Here is a 21,358-nt window from a genome sequence, read left to right as displayed (position 1 = left end):
AGGGCGGGGCCTTCTGTGGCGCCACTTCCTCCTCTAGCCAGCTTTTGCCTGCTTTCCTTCTGTTGTCGCCCACTTTCCTTCATTTTCGCTCTCCTTCCTTACGGATATCGGCCCCTTTTCTTCCTCTCATAGCCCGCGTAGGTGTCCAGATGCTCCCGAAACGGCGGCGAGTGCGGGTCGGCTGTCCCGGTGGTGCTGTCACTTCCTCCACTTCGCCCTTAGTGCTCTTTCCCGGCGTCGCCATCTACCTGGCTGAACCGCGCATGGGCCGTAGCCGCCGGGCCTTTCTCACACGCCTGGCGCTGTCGAAGGGCTTCCGTGTCCTCGAAGTCTACAGGTGTGCCGACATCTGCGTGGGGCACTGCGAAGACCTGATGTTGGTGTGGGGCCGGCTAAGCAGGCTTTTTCGCTGGGCCCGTTCAGAGACCCAGGTGACACATAGCATGCTCCTGCGGGGCGGCTGCACCTGCGTTATTGGATTCCAAATTATCTGTGGCTCTTTGGTCAAGTAATCTTTCTTGAAAGGGATTTTTAAAAATTTTTAGGTACTGGGTATTGAATCCAAGGGCCCTTTACTGCAGAGCTACATCCCCAGCCCTTTTTATTTTTATTTTTTTAAAGATAGGGTCTTGCTAAGTTGCAGAGGCTGGCCTCGAACTTTTGATCCTCCTGTGCCAGCTTTCCCAGTCACTCAGATTACAGGCATAGAGCCACAATCCCAGCAAAGTTGCTATTAAGATTGCTAGGAATGTTCTATAGGATTATTGACAATCAAGCCAGAGGCTTTTCAGAGAGCCATTCAGGGGAGAGGTAATTACAAGTAGTATTTGACCACGTGCCCTAGAAGCAACATTGAGCCATCCTGAAACCTTGAACCTGGAATATAACTGGCGCTCTCATAGGGAGGCAATCAAGACAGTGCCCAGAGAGAGTAGTTTTGAGATGGGGAAGCTAAGTGGACTTGGGACCAGTGCTTCCCAAAGCTTTTATTTACTATTTTGTATTTAAACATCTCCAGGGGCAGGATAGTGCACCAGACCCGCTCACACAGTGCACATGATGCAACTTTTACAATAGCTCTACCAGGTAGTAGTTATTTCTGTTTTATAGAGGAGGATATAGGGAGACTAGACTTGCCCAGGGGCACACAGCAAGTTCTCAGGGCTGGGGTTCAGACAAAAGTATGCACTGTCTGGCATCTGTGCTTAAATCCTAGCTCTTAAATAAAGACCATGTGGTCCCAGACCATAAGGCATTCCTTTCTCTGAGGTTGAGAAGGATACAGGCAAGTCAACACAAAGCCAGGTTGGCTTGTGAGCATAACTGGAGCAGAAAACCTCAATATAAGAGCGGTGGAAATTTTCATACACCAGGAGGGGCTTGAGAAGGCTTTCTGGAGGAGGTGGCATTTGAAGAATGAAAGGCAGTCACCATGCAGAGGGGACAGCAAAAATAAAAGCTTAAAGGTATGCAGCCAAACAGGAAGGGCAATGGATTTCACAGTCCTCCTCTGCCTTTGCCCAGCTCCGAGGTGACACATGTGGTGATGGAACAGACCTCAGTGAAGGAGGCCATCTGCTGGCAGAAGCACATGGCTGCTGCTCTCCCGTGCTGTCCCCACCCAGCTCTGCTGGACATCAGCTGGTTCACAGAAAGCATGGCAGCTGGGCAGCCTGTCCCTGTGGAGGACCGGCATCGCCTGGAGGTAAGACAGTTCAGGCCTAACTCAGTTGGGATAGGTGATGCGCAGCAGCAGTGCCCCAGTGCCCTCCAGAGGGCTCTGCTCAGATCACCTGGGGTGCCTGAGAATCAGCAGAGAAGCCATGGCAAGAGCTGGGGCTGGACCATCCCAGCTTCTGTCCTCACCACTTGAGGTTCACTTATGTTTAGCTTCTTCATGCCTTCCAAAGTGGGGCAGCCCCTGCAGCTGGGGCTTCACTTCTTCCTCAATGAGTAATTGGGATGATCCATGGATTGGTAGGAGCCTATCCTTGGGAATCTAGAGAGCTAGACTGCTTGTACTCAAATCCTGGCTCTACCTGTGAGCCATGAGGGAGGAGGCATGCTCCCTAACCTTGAAACTTTAGTGTCCCCAGCCCACTTGATTGTGAGGATTTGGGGAGGCAGGAAAAGTGCACTGTGAGGATTAACAGATTGTTGCTACTACTCTGGTCTGAAGAGCCTTGTCCTCAGTTTGTTCTGCAATGCAGTCTGTCTGTCCCTCCATATAGGGCTCTGAACCACCAAGACCCATTGCTGTGTCTCCCTCTGCCCATGGCTGTAGTTCACTACCTCTGTCCTGTGAACTCTAGAGGGCCCAAGGTGAATGCTCAGGAGAGTCAGGACTCTGATTGCTGCCTGTTTCTGTCAGCCCTGAAGCCTCATGATCTGTGCATTGCCCTTCTGCAGGTGGTTGAGCCCAGGAATGAGCCCCCAAGCCCAGTGTGGGTGTCGATTTATGCCTGCCAGCGTCCCACACCCCTCACACACCACAATACCATCCTCTCGGTGAGTCATGTCTGTGAGAAATTTTTAGCTTTCAGGGGACAGGGACATGGGTACAGCTGGATGGTAGCTGGTAGATTGAAGTAAAGTGTCCTGCCCACTCTGCCCCTTAACCAAGGGCCTCTCCCTGCAGGAGGCCTTGGAGACTCTGGCAGAGGCAGCAGGCTTCGAAGGCAGTGAGGGCCGCCTCCTCTCCTTCCGCAGAGCAGCCTCTGTGCTCAGGGCCCTTCCTTGCCCTGTCACTTCCCTGAGTCAGCTGCAGGGGTTGCCCCACTTTGGAGAACATTCTTCCAGGGTTGTCCAGGTAGGTGTCTGCCATGTGTAGCCAGGTGAGTAGGTGGGGTGGGGAGGCCCTGGGGCCCAGTGAAACAGCCACGAGTCCTGGTATTTCAGACCCCAGTGTGGAGAGACAAACATTCACAAAGATGCTGCTCCAAGACCACCACAGCCCACCTTTAGCACAGATCCCTTGTGAGTCACTTACCTCCCTCAGAGTGCCTGAGAGGACTCGATAAAGGGAGCTTCTGGCATTGGTGTCATTGTCATTTGTCCCAAACTGCCCAGGGTGGGGGAAGAGAGCAACCAAGTGTAAGTTTTTGAAAACCCACATGTTAAGCTGCCCTTCTGTGCACTTTCACTGTGAGAGCACAAAGTAAACAAAAGATGCTTTTAGATAAACTGATACACGTTTTTAAAAAGAAAATGTTTATAGATCCTGGAGCTATTTTATCTGAGAGATGACCAGTATTACCTGGGATCTAAGCTGTTGTAACTCTAACCTCAAGGAGCTTTGAGGCTAGAGCACCATCTCATCCCCCAGTTGTGTGGCAGCAGCTTTTGTCACTGCCCTGGGCACACTGTCCATTGCCAAGTCCCACTGTATCCTCATATCACAAAGCCCCTGTCTGTAGGGTGTGGAAAGGACCCCCAGCCCCAACCCTGACTGCTGTTCTCTTTCCGGTTCCTGTGGCTCAGTGTTTTGCTTTGTCTCCTCCCCCAGGAACTGCTGGAGCATGGAGCATGTGAGGAGGTGGAGAGAATTCGTTGCTCAGAGAGGTACCAAACCATGAAGGTGCGCAGGGAACTTGACAAGGGTGCACAGCACTGTCCAAAGCACTTACAAGGGAGGCAAGCAGGGGTGGCTGATCCAGCTCTGGGGTCAGAGAAGGTCTTACTGAGGAAATGGCAGCTAAGCAGACACCTGATATGCTCTGGCCACCAAATGAAGACAGGCAGAAGCCTGTTTTGAGCATGGGGAGTTTTCTAGATCACTGAGCACCATCTGTTTTATTAGACTGTTTTTGACAGACTAATTTTAAGCATATTAGCACACTGAACAAACTATAACCTATTCTTGGGTGCTATAGGACCCAAGTTGTGTGTAGTAGGGCTGCCACTTTACACTGTGCTTTCTGTGATCTTGTGTGTTACTTTTTCTATACTGTGGGCCCACCTGTCTCCATGGTGCATCTTCCCCCTGTGCCTGCTCACTGCTAACCTGGTAGGGAGGCACCTCCAACACTTCTGGATACCTCAGTTTATCTTCTCAGACATTCCAAAATTCCTGGGAAGAGTCTGAGTGCCTGGCCCAGTGGCAGGTGAAGTGCTTGGCCCAGGGTCCTCTGAACTGGTCCATGTTCAGACCCTCCCCACTCCATCCCTTTGTGTATGGGTGAGAGCAGCACCCACCATCCTGATGTTCTGGAGGCTTGAGTAAACCCAGCTAGCCTATCCAGTACATTTGCTGAAGCCACTCTCTCATTTATTAACTCCATGTTGTTTTTGCTGTTTCTTGAAGAGAACCATAGACATAAGTTCCAGCTGCTGTAAGTGGGAGAGGCATGGTTTTCCCAGTGAACCAAGAGACGTATTAAGATGACTCTTGGTTCTGTTGGAAGCACAGGCTGGACCTATGTTTTAGTAGAGGGGTGAGGAAATAGCTTACCAAGGTCTTTCCTCAGCTTTCAGCAACTGGGCAGCAAAGCCCCCAACATACTGCCTCTCCTGGGGCTTCTGCCATGGTGTGTGAGTTCACTCCTCTGTGTTAATGGGCTGGGCAGGCCAGACACTGGGTTTGAGTCTTCAACCCATGATCTTGGGCATGAAGGCAACACCTCAGGTGCATCTTCCTGTGGGTGCTTTGTTCCTGTTCCAACTGTTCCTTCCTCTACATAGCTCTTCACCCAAATCTTTGGGGTTGGGGTGAAGACTGCCAACCGCTGGTACCAGGAAGGGCTGCGAACCCTGGATGACCTCCGAGGACAACCTCAGAAACTGACCAAGCAGCAGAAAGCAGGTGAGTCCCCCAGAGAGGACTGGCCTTGGGCTTCCACAAAGTCATTTGGATCTGGAAAGTTCTGTACACTGAAGCCCTCATACTGGCACTGGATGTACTGATTGCATGAGTGGCAGAGGTGGGTGGTGCAAAGGGGTCCTGGTATCAGGTACGTGGACTTCTTGGAATTTCTCTACCTGCAGTCAGATTCTGCTGTGGCTCTTTTAGTGAGCAGTTGTGGTCACAGCAGTGCTGTGACCTCTAGGACCCATGAGGCTCCCTCTGGTTAGGCTTGGACTTAGGTGAGGGACAGCCTGGGTCTTGACCCACCTATCCAGGATGTGCCTTGTGCATATGGGTCAGCTGAGTCCTGCCCACCATTTTCCAGGTATGTGACCATGGTCCCAAGACTAAACTCTCTGAATCTCAGTTACCTTTTCTGTGAAATGGGAGAAATGACAATGTGGAATGCCATAAACTCCTCTGTGATCCAGCAGGTGGCAGGTATTAAGCAGACACTCATTCGGCCTGTGTGTCCTGCCTGGTGCTGCCACCATACTGTCTGGACCTAGCCTGGTTGAGGGCTTTGCTGAAGGCACCATAACCAGCAGTATGCCCATTCCTCACCTCTTTGCACATCTCCCTGGGGCTGCAGCATAGTGCAGATGACAGTCAGAGAAACCTACTTTTTTTAACCTGTTCTCAGGACAAAGGTAGATAGTATTACCATCCATTGTTTACTAAGGACTTGTTCTGTGCTGGATGCTGCTGTTCTTCACATTTAAATCTTTCTTTAACTACATGTGGAAGGTACAATGATATCCCCTTGACAGGTGAGGAAATAGAAGCAGGCTAAAAGATGGGTTTCTATTGGTAGAGTTACCTTCTTCACACTTTTTTGCCACCTTTTTGTTGCATTTTATTTATGGGAAAACAGAAGGCTTAAAAGAAATATCTGTAGCCTGCTTGTGTCAACATCAGTACCCTTAGATTGAGTTCTATGAGATTTGTAAGGTGTTACCTTTGAGGGGAACTGGGTAAAGGGCACAGAGACCCCCCACCTCCCTCTCTCCCCCCTCCCCCTTTCCCCCTCCCCCCTTCCTTCCTTCCTTCCTTCCTTCCCTCCCTTCCCTCCCTCCCTCCTTCCTTTCTCCCTTCCCTCTCTCCCTCCCTCCCTCCTTCCTTCCTTCCTTCCTTCCCTCCCTCCCTCTCTCTTTCCCTCATTCCCTGTCTCCCTCCCTCCCTCCCTCTCTCTCTCTCTTTGGGGGCGGTACTGGGGATTGAACTGAGGGGCACTTGACCACTTGACCCATCCCCAACCCTATTTTGTATTTTATTTAGACACAGGGTCTCACTGAGTTGCTTAGTGCTTTGCTTTTGCTGAGGCTGGCTTTGAACTTGCGTTCTTCTTGCCTCAGCCTCCCGAGTGCTCAGCCCAGCTGAGCATCTCTTTTAATTCCCATGAACTGCGTGTGAATCTACTAATTATCTCAAAATTAAAATTTAATATTTAAAAGGGGATAGTGTCATGCTTCTATTGGGATCACTCAGCTTCTGCCATAGCCTGTCCCTCCTCAGAGGCTTTTCCCTATCTCACAGCCACAGGGATGGGTGACTGCCTGATACTAGAGGATGGGGCTCTGTGGGGAATGCAGGCTGAGAGAGTCAGGAGGACTGTGCTGCCCACAGGGCTCCAGCATCACCAGGACTTAAGCACTCCAGTTGGACGGCCTGATGCTGAGGCTCTGCAGCAACTGGTAGAGACAGTCGTGGGCCAGGTCCTGCCTGGGGCCACTGTCACGCTGACTGGTGGCTTTCGAAGGTAAGGGGGTTTGACATACCCTTCTGGCTCACCTCCAGGACTCTCCCCAATGCAGTTGGGGACATTGAGGTGGCTTTCCCATTCACTGGGAGGGGCATGGCCCATAGCTGGAATGAGGGCTATGTCCTTATCCTTCTCAGGGGCAAGTTACAGGGCCATGATGTGGACTTCCTTATCACCCACCCTGAGGAGGGCCAGGAGGCAGGGTTGCTGCCGAGAGTGATGTGCCACCTGCAGAGCCAGGTGAGGGCTTCTGGTGCCTCTGCCCAAGAGTTGACTGCTACCTGGCCTTCTGTTCTCCTAGTACCATGGTGGTGCCTGGCCACATCTGCCTTTCCCCACAGGGCCTTATCTTGTATCATCAGCACCAAGCCAGCTGCTTAGAGACCCCTACTCACCTTGTCCAGCGGAGCCATACCATGGATGCCTTTGAGAGGAGTTTCTGCATCTTCCGCCTGCCTCAACCCCCAGGAGCTGCCTTGGGGGGTGTCCTGAAGCCTTGCTCAGTGTGGAAAGCTGTGAGGGTAGATCTGGTGGTTGCTCCCATCAGCCAGTTCCCTTTTGCTCTGCTTGGCTGGACAGGCTCTCAGGTAGGTTGTGTGCTGCTGAGGCTGCCAGGGCTGAGGTGAGCCAACCATACTGAGGGCAGTTACTCCCCCCAGCTTTTTGAGCGGGAACTGCGCCGATTCAGCCGGAAAGAGAAGGGACTGTGTCTGAATAGCCATGGACTGTTTGACCCAGAGCAGGTATGTCAAGGATTAGGGTGGGAAACAACCCCCTAGCCTGCTTCCTGGATCACAGCCTGAAATGGCCCTAAATCTCTCCATCCTGGAACCCATGGTGCCCAGATCTTGGTCTTACCTCCCAGATCCTAGCCCTCCCCAAAAGGCATCTTGCCTTAGCACTGGGCTCTGCCTCCCCATCTAGCCTGTCTCCAGGGGAGCCATCCTGGCTGGGCACCCTGTGCATTGTGCAATGGTGCCACTGGGCATGGCCCCCAGCTTCTGAAGCCTCTGCTTCTGTTGCAGAAGACATTTTTCCATGTGGTTTCCGAAGAAGACATTTTCAGACACCTGGGCCTCAAGTACCTTCCCCCAGAGCAGAGAAATGCCTGATCCAGCCCATCTGCCCTCACTCCTCTTAGGAAATGGGGGGCTGCTGGACACTTTTGAATATCTCCAGGCAGAAGATACGCTGCCACGCCATATCCTCATCTCCAAGTGGAAGAGTCTTTACCCGTGGGAGCGTCTGTGAGGCGCGGCCTTCCTCACACTCCAGCCTTATAGCTGTGTGATCATGGTCAGCATTCAGCCTCCCCAGGCCTCAGGTTCCCACCTGGGTCAGGAAATCTGAGCAGTACTCAAGTCATGGAGCTGTGGCAGAGCCTGCAGTCCCAGTGCGGCAATTGAGGTGTGGTTGAATGTCTTCTATAGGGCACCCCACTCAGTTGCCCAGAAGAGAACCGTGTATCCCTGCCCTGCACTTGAGCCATGAGGTGGAAGCTGTAGTTCTTGCTCTTAGGAGTCCTCTGTGGAGGTGAAAATGGGTATGCTGCAATCACCTGGAATGAGTGAAGGTCCAAGTCACGAGAACTTCCAATGCTGGGATTTTGGCACTGCAGCCCCTTCCCTGCTTCTGCCTTTAAGTCCTATACTCTCCCTACTTCAAAACAGGTCACACCCTGCCACTTCTTGCTCATAGTCCTGTGGCATTCCAAATCCCCAAATCCTCATGTGATCCCCTAGGGTTCTAGCATTTCTGCCACCCCTGCCAATCTCATCTGCACTCTTCTTTCAATACCCCCCGCCCCACCCCTCATTTGCTTCCTGTTTCACTGTTTCCTACTGATGTGCTCAGACCCCATGTCTCTGACTCCCTCCCCGTTCTAAGGCAGAAACACTGAAATGAGCTGGACACACAGGTGTCCTGTGTGTTCCCTGATCTCCTGCAGGGCCTTTGCCTTTGCCACTCTTCACCTCCTTCAGGACTTGACTCAAGGTCATCTTGTCAGTCACAGCTTCCCAGACTACTCACCACATCACAAAGTGTTTTTTAAATTAACATGCAATAAAATGCTATCTTTTAAGGTTTGTTTTTAATGAGCTTTAACACAGGTATAGACTCTGCCATCTCAGGACCCAAAGGTCTGTCCCCCAAGCATTGCCTTATGCCATTGCATTATCGCCACATGTTCTTTATCCCAACTCACTCATTTTGTTCACTTATCTACAGTTTTGCCCTCTCCAGAATCTCATAGAAGTGGAACCAAATTCTCCCTTTTACTTGCCTCTCTCTCATCATGCCTTTGAGATTCACTCAGGTTTTTGCATATATTGATAGTTTATTTTTATTTATTGCCACATAATATTACATTCATGGGGTGTTCCAGGATTTATCTGTTCAGCTACTGAAGAATGTTTAGATTGTTTCCAGGGTTTGGTGATTATGAATAGAGCTACTGTAGCCATGTGTATATAGATTAGTGGGTAACATACCTTTTCAGTTCTCTTGGGTAAATATGAAGGTATAGGAATATTGGGTTATATGAAAAGTATGTTTTTAAGAAAGAGCTAAATTGTTCAGAATGCCTGTCATTTTCCATTTTATCAACAGTGTGAGCCACCCATATAAGTTAAACATTTCATAGTAGCAGTTACTGTGTATCTGTCAGCAATTGACAATTTTGGTTTTTATTTTAGCTGTTCTATGATAGGTCTGTAGCACTAATTAACTGCCTTCCTTTTTTTTTTTTTTTCCTTTCCCTTCCTTTCTGGGGATTGAAACCACGGGCTTGTGAAATAGTAAGCTCACACTCTGCCATTGAGCTATAATCCCAGCCCATTTATTATGGTGGTTTTTTTTTTTTGTGTGTGTGTGTGTGTGTGTTTGTGTTTGTGTGTGTGTGTGTGGCAGGACTAGGGTTTGATACCAGGGCCTTGCAAATGTTAGGCAAGCACTCTACTCTGGGCCACATCCCCATCAATACTTTTATTTATTTTTATGTGATGCTGAGGATTGAACCCAGTACCTCACACATGCTAGGTAAGCACTCTAACACTGAGCTACAACCCCAGCTCCCCATCCTTTTTTATTTTGGGATAAGGTCTCTAAGTTGCCCAGACTGCTTTGAAGTTTCAATCCTCTTACCTCTGTCTCCTGAGTATCTGGGATGAAGGCATGACCACCGTGCTCAGCTGTTATTTTTTTGTTTTTGTTTTAGGAGCAGTCTTTATTTATGTTTGCAGTCTTTTGTTTTTATACACTTTGACAAAGAGGTTTTCAGGAGGCAATCTTTTCAGTGGAAAATAGAGAACATGAAAATTTGCCTCCAGCTATCAGTAGCTGCTCTGTTCAGAGTCTGTCATCCCACTTGCTCAAGGAATGAAGTGGAGGGGTGTATTTCCCTTCCTTTCCTAGCTGATTTCAGTACTTTATCCTCCCAACACCTGTACTAGGGTTTGAACCCCAAGGGGTGCTTAACCACCGAGCCACATCCCCAGTCCTTTTTTATTTTTTATTTAGACAGGGTCTTACTGAGATGCTTAGGGCCTTGCTAAATTGTTGAGTCTGGCTTTGAACTCATGATCCTCCTGTAACTGGGGTTACAGGTCTGCCCTCGCATCCTACTGCTTCTTGATGGTATTCATGTGTTTTGTCATTTTCTGCCTAAGCATATATTCTGTGAAATCAAATCTGTTTTGTACTCTATGCCTAGATGTTATTGGTTTTATGTGCACATGCTCTCCATTCTTTTTCAAAAGCATGGCATTGAATAGGAACTTTGGATTGTCATCTAATGGTCTATATTAAGGCCCAGCCTTTTCTGCACATCAGAAAAAGGCATGGCACTTGGTTCACACCTGTAATCCCAGGAACTCGGGAGATGAGGCAGAAGGATTGCAAGTTTGAGGTCTCAGATTTTTTAAAATGACAGGGATGTAACTCAGAGGTAGCACTCCCCTGGGTTTAGTTCCCCCGCAAAAAAAGGGGGAAAAAAATGGCATGACATCCTGCCATACAGCCCTTATCTTCTTGCTGCCACTGCTTTCAGTGGAAGTTTAGATTGTTAATTTGAGATCTTTCTTTTTTCCTAATATAAGCATGTAATGCTTTAAATTTCCCTCTGAGCATTACTTTAGCTTCATCCTACAAATTTGATGTATTGTGGTTTTTTTGGTGGGGGAGATGGGTACTGGATATTGAACCCAGAGGCGCTTAACCACTGAACCACATCTCCAGCCCTTTCTATTTTTCATTTTGTGACATGGTCTCAGTAAGTTGCTTAGGACCTCACTAAATTGCTGAGGCTGGCTTTGGACTTGTGATTCTCCTGCCTCCACCACTCAAATTGCTGGGATTAAAGCTGTGTGTCACTGTGCCCATGGAGTATATTTTTATTTTTTATTCAATTGGAAATGTTTCCTTTTTTGGTGGGGGGAGGAGGGTACCAGGGATTGAACTCAGGGATATTGGACCACATACTGAGCCACATCCCCAGCCTTTGTTTGCATTTCATTTAGAGATTGTCTCACTGAGTTGCTTAGTGCCTTGCTTTTGCTGAGTCTGGATTTGAACTTTCGATCCTCTGCCTCAGCCTCCTGAACCACTGGGATTACAGTGTGAGCCACCATGCCCAGCAAAAATGTTTTCTAGGGCTGGGGATGTGGCTCAAGCGGTAGCGCGCTCGTCTGGCATGCGTGCGGCCTGGGTTCGATCCTCAGCACCACATACAAACAAAGATGTTGTGTCTGCCAATAACTAAAAAATAAATATTAAAAAAACTCTGGGGCTGGGATGTGGCTCAAGCGGTAGCGCACTTGCCTGGCATGCGTGCAGCCCGGGTTCGATCCTCAGCACCACATACAAAGATGTTGTGTCCGCCGATAACTAAAAAATAAATATTAAAATTATTTCTCTCTCTCTCTCCCTCTCTCACTCTCTCTTTAAAAAAAAAAAAAAAAACTCAAAAAAAAGCGTGGGATAATATTAAAACAAATACACTTTGAAAAAAAAAATGTTTTCTAATTCTTCTTGAGACTTTTTCCTTGATCCATGGAATATTTAGAAGAGTGTGTTCTGTTTCCAAGTGTTGGAAGGTTTTTCCCATTTATTTATATATATATATATACACACACACACACACACACACACGTATATGTGTATATATGTGTGTATATGTGTATATATGTATGTGTATATATGTATATATGTATGTGTATATATGTACATATGTATGTATGTGTATATATGTACATATGTGTGTATGTGTATATGTACATATGTGTGTATATGTACATATGTGTGTATGTGTATATATGTATACATATGTGTGTATGTGTATATGTACATATGTGTGTATGTGTATATATGTATGTATATATATGTGTGTATATGTATATATGTGTGTATATGTATATATATGCGTGTGTCTGTATATATGTATGTATGTGTATATACGTGTATATATGTATGTATGTATATATGTATGTGTGTATATGTGTATATATATGTATATGTGTATATATGTATAGGTGTATATATATGTATAGGTGTGTATGTGTGTATGTGTGTATATGTGTGTGTATATGTGTGTATGTGTATGTGTGTATATATGTGTGTATATATGTATATATATGTGTGTGTATATATGTGTATATATATTTAATTGGGGATTGAATCCAGGGGTGCTCTACCACTAAGCTACATCCCCAGCCCTATTTTGTATTTTTTATTTAGAGACAGGGTATCACTGAGTTTCTCAGGGCCTTTCTAAGTTGCTGAGGCTGGCTTTGAACTTGTGATCCTCCTGTCTCAGCCTCCTGAGCAGTTGGGATTACAGTTGTGTACCACTGCTCCTAGCTCCATTCCCATTAATCTTTAATACTGAATTCCAATTTAATTTCCTTAGGGTCAGAGAACATATTCTGCATTTAATTATTTAAAATTTGTCAAGATCTGTTATAGATCGAGGATATTATCTATGTTGGTGAATGTTCATGTGTTCGTTATAAGAATGTGTATTCTGTTGGGTGGAGTGTTTTATAAATGTTGATTAGATATAGTTAATTGACACTATTGTTCACATCTATATCCTTATTTATTTTCTGTCTAGTGAATTACTAAGAGGAGACTTGACGTCTTTTTTTCTTTTTTTGGTATTGGGAATTGAACCCAGGGGCACTTTACCACTGAGCTACATCCCCAGAATTTTTTATTTTTTATTTTTGAGAGAAGGTCTTGCAAAGCTGGCCTTGAATTTGTGATTCTCCTGCTGCAGCCTCCTGAGTCACGTGGGATTATGGTGGGGTTATGGAAGTGACCATACCCAATCTGAAATCTTAAACTATAATTGTAGATTCCTTCATTTCTCCTTTCAGTTATTTCATATTGTGATTCATGTACTTGGAAGCTCTGTTGTAGGAATTTTTATATCTTCTTAGTATCATTGTTATATAATGTCCTTTTATTCCTAATATATTTTCTTGTTCTGAAATCTACTTTGATAGAAATATATCTGTTCCAGCTTTTGATTAGTGTTTGAGTGATATATCCTTTTCCTTCTAACCTACATAATTTTTGCCTTTTTTGGGGGGTGGGTAGGTACCAGGGATTGAACTCAGAAGCACTGAACCACTGAGCCACATCCCCAGTCCTATTTTCTATTTTATTTAGGGACAAGGTCTCACTGAGTTGCTTAGTACCTCGCTGTTGCTGAGGCTGGCTTTGAACTCTCGATCCTCCTGTCTCAGCCTCCCTAGCCCCTGGGATTACAGACATGTGCCACTGCACCTGGAAATATATTTTTGCCTTTTATTATTATTTGTTTTGGGGGTGAAATTGGACTCTGGGTCTTATGCATATTAAACATGTGCTCTACCACTTGGCTCTCAGCCTACCTTTTACTGTTTTTTGTTTGTTTGTTTGATTTTTGTTGTGCTGGGGATGGAATCTGGGAATTTGTGCATGCTAGGAAGGTACTCTATCACTGAACTATCCCACCACAATCACCTATCTGTCTTTTTCATGATAACCATCCTAGTGGATGTAAAGTGCTATTTTGTTGTGGTTTTGATTTATTTAATTAACCATTTTCTTAAATGATATAATGTTGAGCATCTTTTCCTGTACTTATTGGCTATTTATTCTTAGAATTGTCTCTTCATGTCCTTTGCCCATTTTGAACTGGGTTATTTCCCTGTTATTGTTGAGTTATAAGAGTTTTTTGTATTCTGAATACTAAACTTTTATCAGATAAATTATTTGCAGATATTTTCTCCCATTCTATGAGTTAACTTGTAACTTTCTTATGGTGTCTTTTTAAGCTCTAAAACTTTTAAATTAACCTGTGTTGGTTTTGTATACCTTTGACTTGGCTACTCAGGAGGCCAGGGCAGGAGGATCATTTGAACATATGAATTTGATAGCAGCCTGGGCAACAAAGCAAGTCTTTGTCTCAAATTTAAAAAAAAAAAAAAGGAAACAAACAATAATTATTATATTTGATGAAGTCCAATTTGTCTTTTTTTTCCCTTTGGTTGTTTTTTTTTAAAAAAATATCATTTTAAAGAATAATAACCATTGCTATGGTCATGAAGGTTACCTCCTAAATTTTTACTCTGATATTTAGGTTATTAATCCATTTTGAATTAATTTTTATATAGGTATATCGTAGGGATCCAACTTCATTGTTTTGCATGTGGATATCCAGTTGTCTCAGCACCATTTGTTAAAGAGATTATTCTTTCTCCATTGAATTCTTTGGCACTATTGTCAAAAATTCTTCAACTACTGTGTAAGATTTCTCCTTCCCACTGGGTTTTCAATTCTGTTCCACTAATCTATATGTCTCTCTGTCTTTTTTGTTTCTAATTTTACATTTCACACATCACCCAGTTTTTTTTTTAAACATATGTCTGTCTTATGCCAGTAGTACAGTGTCTTGATTTCTGTGGTTCTGTAAAGAGTTTTAGAAATTGAGAAGTGTGAATCCTCTAACTTTATTCTTTTTCAAAAAAATGTTTTGGCCATTCTTTTTTTTTAGAGAATTTTTTAATATTTATTTTTTTTAGTTTTCGGTGGACACAACATCTTTTATTTTATTTTTATATGGTGCCGAGGATCGAACCCAGCGCCCCGCTCATGCCAGAGGAGCGCACTACCGCTTGAGTCACATCCCCCGCCCATTTTGGCCATTCTGGGTTGCTAGATTTAGCTTTTCAATGTATGCAAAGAAGCCAGCTGGGACTAATAGAGATTGCACCGCATCAGTAGATCAATTTGGAGAGTATTACCAATTTTACTGAACAATATTGTCTTCTAATGCATAAACATAGAGTGTCTTAATTTATTAAGACCTTCAGTTTTTTTTCAACAATATTTTATAGTTTTCAGAGTATTAAGTTTTACACATCATTTGTTAAATTTGTTTCTAAAGCCAGGCATGGTGCCATACACCTGTATTCCCAGCTATTTGAGAGGATGGGGCAGGAAGATAGCTTGAGCCCAGGAGTTCAGGACCAACCTGGGCAATATAATGAGATCCCATCTCAAAAATAAAGAAGTATACACACACATGCACACACATGCATATTCCTAAGAATTTTATTCTTTTGATGATATATGAGGTGGAATCATTAATTTCATTTTCAGATTACTAAATACTAATGTATAGAAATAGTTGATTTTTGTATTCCTGCAAACTTGCTGAATTCATTAGTTCTAATATTCTTATAGTGGATTCCGTGGAATTTCCTTTCTAATCTGGATGTCTTTTAGTTCTGTTTCTTGCCTAATTGCCTTGGCTAGATCTCAGTACAAATTGAGTAGAAGTGGGGAGTACAGATCACCTTCTCTTGTTCCTCATCTCAGCTTTCATCATTAAGTATGGTATTAGCTGTTGGGTTTTTTTTGTAGATGCCCTTTGTTTGGTTAAGGTTCCCTTCTATTACCAGTTTGTAAGTGTTTTTATTATGGCGGGGTTTTGAATTTTTTTTGTAGTTGTAGATGGACAGAATGCCATTATTTTATTTGTTTATTTTTATGTGGTACTAAGGATCAAACCCAGTGCTTCACACATGCTAAGCAAGTGCTCTGCCACTGAGCTACAGTCACAGCAGTGTTGGATTTTTAAAAATGTGCTTTCTGCATATATTGAGATGATTATGGTTTTTAAAAATTTTGTTGTTGGACAAAATATTCGTTTGATGAGTGCTGTATTCTGGGTCTGGAAGGTCCCTCAAAGGCCCATGTGTTAAATGCTTGATCCCAGGGTGGCCCTATTGGGAAATGGTGGAACCTTCAGTAGATGGAGCCTAGTGGAAGGTCTTCAGGTCATTGAGTGGTTGGTAATTATTTTAGTGCTTTCATTTGAAAAGGTATATTTTACCTTTATTCCTAGAAGCTATTTTTGCTAGATATAGAATTCTTGGATGACAGTTCATTTATTTCAACATTTAAAAACTGTTTTTACTTCTTTCTGGCTTCATGGTTTCTGTTGAAAAATCCAGCCTTTTAAAGAAGTTGTTCCCCTACAGAAAATTTATCATTGTTTTCTGGCTGATTTTAGGATTTTTCTTGTTTAGTTTTCAAAGTTTCATTATGACATATCTGGGCTTGGAGTTTTGTTTTATTATTGCTAATTTATTCTGTTAACTAAGCTGCTATTGCTGCTGTTTCTTCTTCTTTTGTTTTGTTTTGTTGTTCTGGAGATTTAACCCAGGGTGCTTTACTTCTGAGTTATACCCCACCCCCTTTTCACTGAGCTTTTTGATATGGAAGTTTATATCTTTTTTCAAACTAACATCAAGTTTATCCTTGTCATCTCCACTCTGATATTGAGCCTGTCCTAAGGATTTTAAGTTTTGGTTATTTGTATTTTTCAGTTCTAAAATTTCCCCTTCATAACTTGTTTCTTATCTTACAATTTCTTTTTTCATTCATTTTAAATATATTTACCAATACTTTTTTTTTTTTTTTTTTTTCAGTTTTGGCAATACTGGGGATTGAACCTAGGACACTCTTTATCACTGAGCTACATCCCATCCCCAGGCATTTTAAATTTAAAAAAATTTAAATTTGTAATCCACCTGTCTCACCTCCTGAGGAGGCCATGCGTTGCTGGGATTACAGGTATACACCACCAAACCCAGCTAGTATGTTTACCAATACTTTCTGAAGACTGGTTTAAGATAGTGCTTTATGTGACAGTTTGACAATTGACTCACCTCACTGAGAGCATCCTAATTGTCCTTTTTGTGCCATAGTGAGATTTCACTGATTTTGATACACTGGATAACTTTGGATTATATCCTGGGTATTTGAATATTATGTTGAGATGAGGGACCTTGTTTAAATCCTAAGCAGAATTTTGATTGTTTAAAGTTTAACTCTAGTTAAACTAGAGTTTTCTCAACTAGCCTGATTAGGCCTGTGTCTGCACTAGTCAGGCTTGGATCTGTAGCATACATCTGGGATCTGACCCCACATACACAGCTGGGCATTAAGCCTGGGAGCTCACATAGACTTACCCAATCATTCAGTCTCTCCCCCCCACAGGCTCTCTGTGGTAATTTACAGCTCTTCAGGGCCTCCCTTCCAAGGTCTCCAGCCAGAAATATAGAGCTTTTGCTTCCCAGCCTGCTACATAATTCCTCCATTGTGTCCAGGCCCACTGCAGGGGCAGAGGGTACAGCAGAGTTGCCCCATGCTCTGGGGGCTGTAGCTTCCCTCTCAGGGTTCAGATACCTGCTTGGTGGGCACAGACAGCCCTCACCATACCGCCATTGCCACCTCTATGAAGAAAGAGAAAAATGGAAATTCCCCAGACTCTCTAACCTGTAGGGCTTCATTTCCTCCTTCCTAGACACATTCTCCAGGGGCCTTTCTGTCCACAGTAGGTATACATCCAGTTTCAAACTGCCTTCTAATCCAGGCTGAGCAATATTAGAAGAAAAAAGTAGTGACCTATTCCAATGAACTTTTGAGTGTGGTCTTTCTCATCTGCCTGCCCCTGCAGCTGATGGTCATGGTCAGCAGGGATTATAATGCAGGGCTGGAAAAGAGGGAAGGCCTGCCAGGGAGAAATCAGGACACCTGAGGAAGGCCCCCCATCACATACAACTAACCAGATTGAGCAGAGCAAAGCCACTGGTGGAACTTGGCAAACATATACCTACAACACAAGTATTGCAGACAGTGCACACAGGCACACAAGGAATAGATTTGTGCACACAATAATTTGCTGCACACACTTGATACGGATGTGTACTTGACTCGTACACTTAGACTCACAGACCTACATACAAGGGTGACACATGCACACATCCCTGGGCTTTTCTTGACACTGGTCCAGTTTCTTGAGACACAGGTTTGTCCCATTTAATTGAGAGGGGCTGGGGATGTACTCTAGAACATTTGCCTGGCATGTACAAGGCCCTGGAATTTGTTCCCCAGCACCACAGAGTGACCCATAAAGGGGCAGTGATGGATTGATGGGGCCGCAGAGTTCTGGCCTCAAGGATCCTCCCCCTGGAAAGCCAGCCCCCACTTGCTCCAGGCCTGACTTTTGCCCTTCACCCTGGCTCTGCTCAGCAGCCCCACCCAACCTGGGCCCTAGGCTGGTTATAGACACGTCAGCAGAGCTGGGTCAGGGGCTGGTGGTTATGTGAGGCTATTTTTAAGTCCAGCTCTGTGGCTGGCACTCCCACCCCCAGCCACTCTGCCACTACTGGCCACCTGCCGCCGCCTGTCCCGCTTGGAATGCTGATTGGCAGTTGGCTGGGATGGGGGTTGGGGACAGACCGTTATAAAGCTCAGGGTGCTAGGGAGGCAGCTGTCCCTTTCTGGAGCCCCTGTGTCTCCCTGCCACCATGGCTACCCACCGCCTAGTGATGGTCCGCCACGGTGAGAGCACATGGAACCAGGAAAACCGTTTCTGTGGCTGGTTTGATGCAGAGCTGAGTGAGAAAGGGACAGAGGAGGCCAAGCGTGGGGCCAAAGCCATCAAGGACGCCAACATGGAGTTTGATATCTGCTACACATCAGTGCTGAAGCGGGCCATCCGGACCCTCTGGACCATCCTGGATGGCACAGACCAGATGTGGCTGCCTGTGGTGCGCACTTGGCGCCTCAATGAGCGGCACTATGGGGGCCTCACAGGCCTCAACAAGGCAGAGACCGCCGCCAAGCACGGGGAGGAGCAGGTGAAAATCTGGAGGCGCTCCTTCGACACCCCGCCGCCCCCTATGGATGAGAAGCACCCCTACTATAATGCCATCAGCAAGGTGGGCTGCTGGGAAGATCCCTGGAAGGTCTGAGGTTGGGAACCTGGGTTGGAAACCAATTGCCCAGGGAGGGAACAGCAATGTCCCCGTTCCTCTCCCCAGGAACGTCGGTATGCAGGCCTGAAACCTGGGGAGCTGCCCACCTGTGAGAGTCTCAAGGACACCATTGCCCGGGCCCTGCCTTTCTGGAATGAGGAGATTGCCCCCCAGATCAAAGCTGGCAAGAGAGTGCTCATTGCAGCCCATGGGAATAGCCTACGGGGCATCGTCAAGCACCTGGAAGGTGAGGCCCACCCTCAGGAGGGTGTGGGGCAGACAGGTGGGGATGACAGTACCTTTCCTTTTGGCAGCTGAGCAGACGTGGGGGTTTCAATCAATGCATTGAATATAGAGGGCTGAGAAAACATTTTAAAAACCATTCTGTGACTTACTTCATTTCTATACGTTCTGGGAAAGTTGTGGGTTTCATGGACACAGCACCCATTGGGCCAGCCTGCCTAGAGAGGTGGCACCCCCCCTGCCCCACCATAGGAGCTTAAAAGAGGTGAGATAGGCTTGAAGGTGGCATCTTTCCCAAGGATACCCAGCTAGGAAAAGGGCCAGGACTCAGGGCACTTGGCTCCAAATCATTGCAGGGGAGCTAATGTGTGCAGGGCTCTGCTCTCTTGGGTTCCCCTTCCCAAGAGAACCATGAAATTTGGTGCAGAGTTATTATTAGCTATTATTATAGCCACCCAGCCTCCAGGCATGTACTGTGGCTCCCACTAAAGAGCAAGGAAGGCTGGGTGCATTGGCAAATGCTGGTAATCCCAGCCACTTGGAAGGCTGAGGCAGGAGGATTCCAAGTTTGAAAAACAGCCTCAGCAACTTGGAGAGTCCCTAAGCAACTTAGTAAAACTCTCAAAAAATAAAAAAAAAAAAGGGTTGGGGAGGTGGTTACTCCCTGTCCCCCCCAAAAAGAGCAAGGAATGTTGACAAATGGGCCTTGAGATCTACGCAGGCAAGGGGAGGCTCCCAAGTGATGGTCTCTTCCACTAGTTCTTAGATGTCAGGACAGTCTAAATTAGCCTCTGAATGACCTTCAGGTGTGCTGAGATCATAGCAAAGGAGTGGGATGTACTCTAGATCTCTGGCTCCTATGTGCTGAAAAACCTCCCCCACCCACTCCTTCTGGGGGCTCCATAACCCCACATGCTTCAACCTGCACTAAAGGGAAGAGGCACCATGGTGTGATCAGGCACCAGGCGGGTGGGGGTGTTCCCAACTTCCCAGGGAACATTCTCTAGTCTTTCCACATGGTGGGGGTAGGGTGATGCCAATGCCAGATTGAATTGCTATTGGTGGTGGGTCCTGCAGCAGCAGGCAGGGTCAGGTTTCCACTCATTCCTCTGCTCAGAATTTAGAACCTAGAAATCAAATGGTTAGGATATCCTTCCGACCTTCAACTTCAGTCTGGCCAGTTCATATTGGGCTGAGGAAACAGTGGATAGCACCACCACAGGTCACAGCTGCTCACGGAGGATGAAGTTCATGTCTTGCCACTGGGCTATTTCTGTAGGCTGCTCAGTCTAGCTTAGTTCTGCCTTGACCTTTAGGTACATTTTTGTGGCCTTGATCTCAGGGCTGGGAGGATTAGTGCCAGGCAGCCCAGCTTGTTGGCCCAAAAAGGCCATGATGTCTGTTGTATGGAAAGGCTGTGGATAGAGAGGCTAAGGATGTTATTTTCTGGTCCAGGGATGTCAGACCAGGCCATCATGGATCTGAACCTGCCCACTGGGATCCCCATCGTGTATGAGCTGGACCAGGCACTGAAGCCCACCAAGCCCATGCGGTTCCTGGGAGATGAGGAGACAGTGCGGAAGGCCATGGAAGCTGTGGCTGCACAGGGAAAGGCTAAGTGAGGGTGGGTATGGCAATAAAGACAACTCTCTGCATATTGCCTTGAGTTCAACATGGCCAGGTATGGCAGGGTCATGGCCTACTCAGCTCACCCCATTAGCTGTGTTGACCCCAGAGACCAGTACAGCTATTCCTGGAGCCTACATCACCCAGGCACAGGAGCCTAGTGCCCAGACCTGGCTATTGGGGCTGAACCAGGGCAGTGACTACCTGTACTCCAAAGAAACCCTCAAGCTTTAAAGCCATTTGGTAACCATGTTCTTGAATTAGGGTATTTTAGGGAGAGGAGCCTAAGTGACCCAGCCCTCCCCAAAGGAAGCACAGGACAATATTTCTTGGCGAGCTTCCTTTAGAGAACAAGTGGTTCTCTACTATCTAAGCCCCACCTCCTGGTGAGCACAGACAAGCCCATGGGGCCTCACAGCTTGCAACAGGCCAGATTCATAAGGTTGCCATGGCCTGCTATCTTTATAGTAGAATGGGAGGAAGCCTAAGTAAGGGACAGGCAGGATTGGCACTGGGGAACATCAGGCTTGACCACTGCTTTCCTCTTGCAGCCTTCACCCTAGGCTGCCA

General features: G+C 46.1%; 2 protein-coding genes across 4 annotated transcripts; both read left to right on the top strand.

Moving 5' to 3' along the window:
* Polm (DNA polymerase mu) lies at nt 1-7,803 on the top strand. Of its 3 annotated transcripts, none has more exons than XM_027938363.3 (11): nt 1-337; nt 1,525-1,705; nt 2,410-2,508; nt 2,639-2,809; nt 3,506-3,577; nt 4,681-4,801; nt 6,470-6,602; nt 6,743-6,845; nt 6,947-7,192; nt 7,265-7,348; nt 7,631-7,803. In XM_027938363.3, exons 1-11 carry the CDS (start codon nt 150-152, stop codon nt 7,715-7,717), a joined length of 1,485 nt encoding a protein of 494 aa, XP_027794164.1. In that variant the 5' UTR covers nt 1-149; the 3' UTR covers nt 7,718-7,803. The 3 variants fall into 3 exon arrangements, with proteins under 3 accessions (XP_027794164.1, XP_027794162.1, XP_027794165.1); XM_027938361.3 differs by having other exon boundaries at nt 2,624-2,809; XM_027938364.2 differs by lacking the exon at nt 1-337 and adding an exon at nt 365-431 and having other exon boundaries at nt 2,624-2,809.
* Nucleotides 7,804-14,201: 6,398 nt separating this feature from the next.
* On the top strand, nt 14,202-20,817 carry Pgam2 (phosphoglycerate mutase 2). The gene is made up of 3 exons (XM_027938406.2): nt 14,202-18,883; nt 18,986-19,166; nt 20,618-20,817. Exons 1-3 carry the CDS (start codon nt 18,470-18,472, stop codon nt 20,782-20,784), a joined length of 762 nt encoding a protein of 253 aa, XP_027794207.1. The 5' UTR covers nt 14,202-18,469; the 3' UTR covers nt 20,785-20,817.
* The last annotated feature ends 541 nt before the right edge of the window (nt 20,818-21,358 follow it).

Source organism: Marmota flaviventris, chromosome 1 (assembly GCF_047511675.1).
Source record: "Marmota flaviventris isolate mMarFla1 chromosome 1, mMarFla1.hap1, whole genome shotgun sequence".
Lineage (NCBI taxonomy): Eukaryota > Metazoa > Chordata > Mammalia > Rodentia > Sciuridae > Marmota > Marmota flaviventris.
The sequence above is the reverse complement of the archived record's forward strand: the minus strand, read 5'-3'. Positions and strand labels throughout refer to the sequence as shown.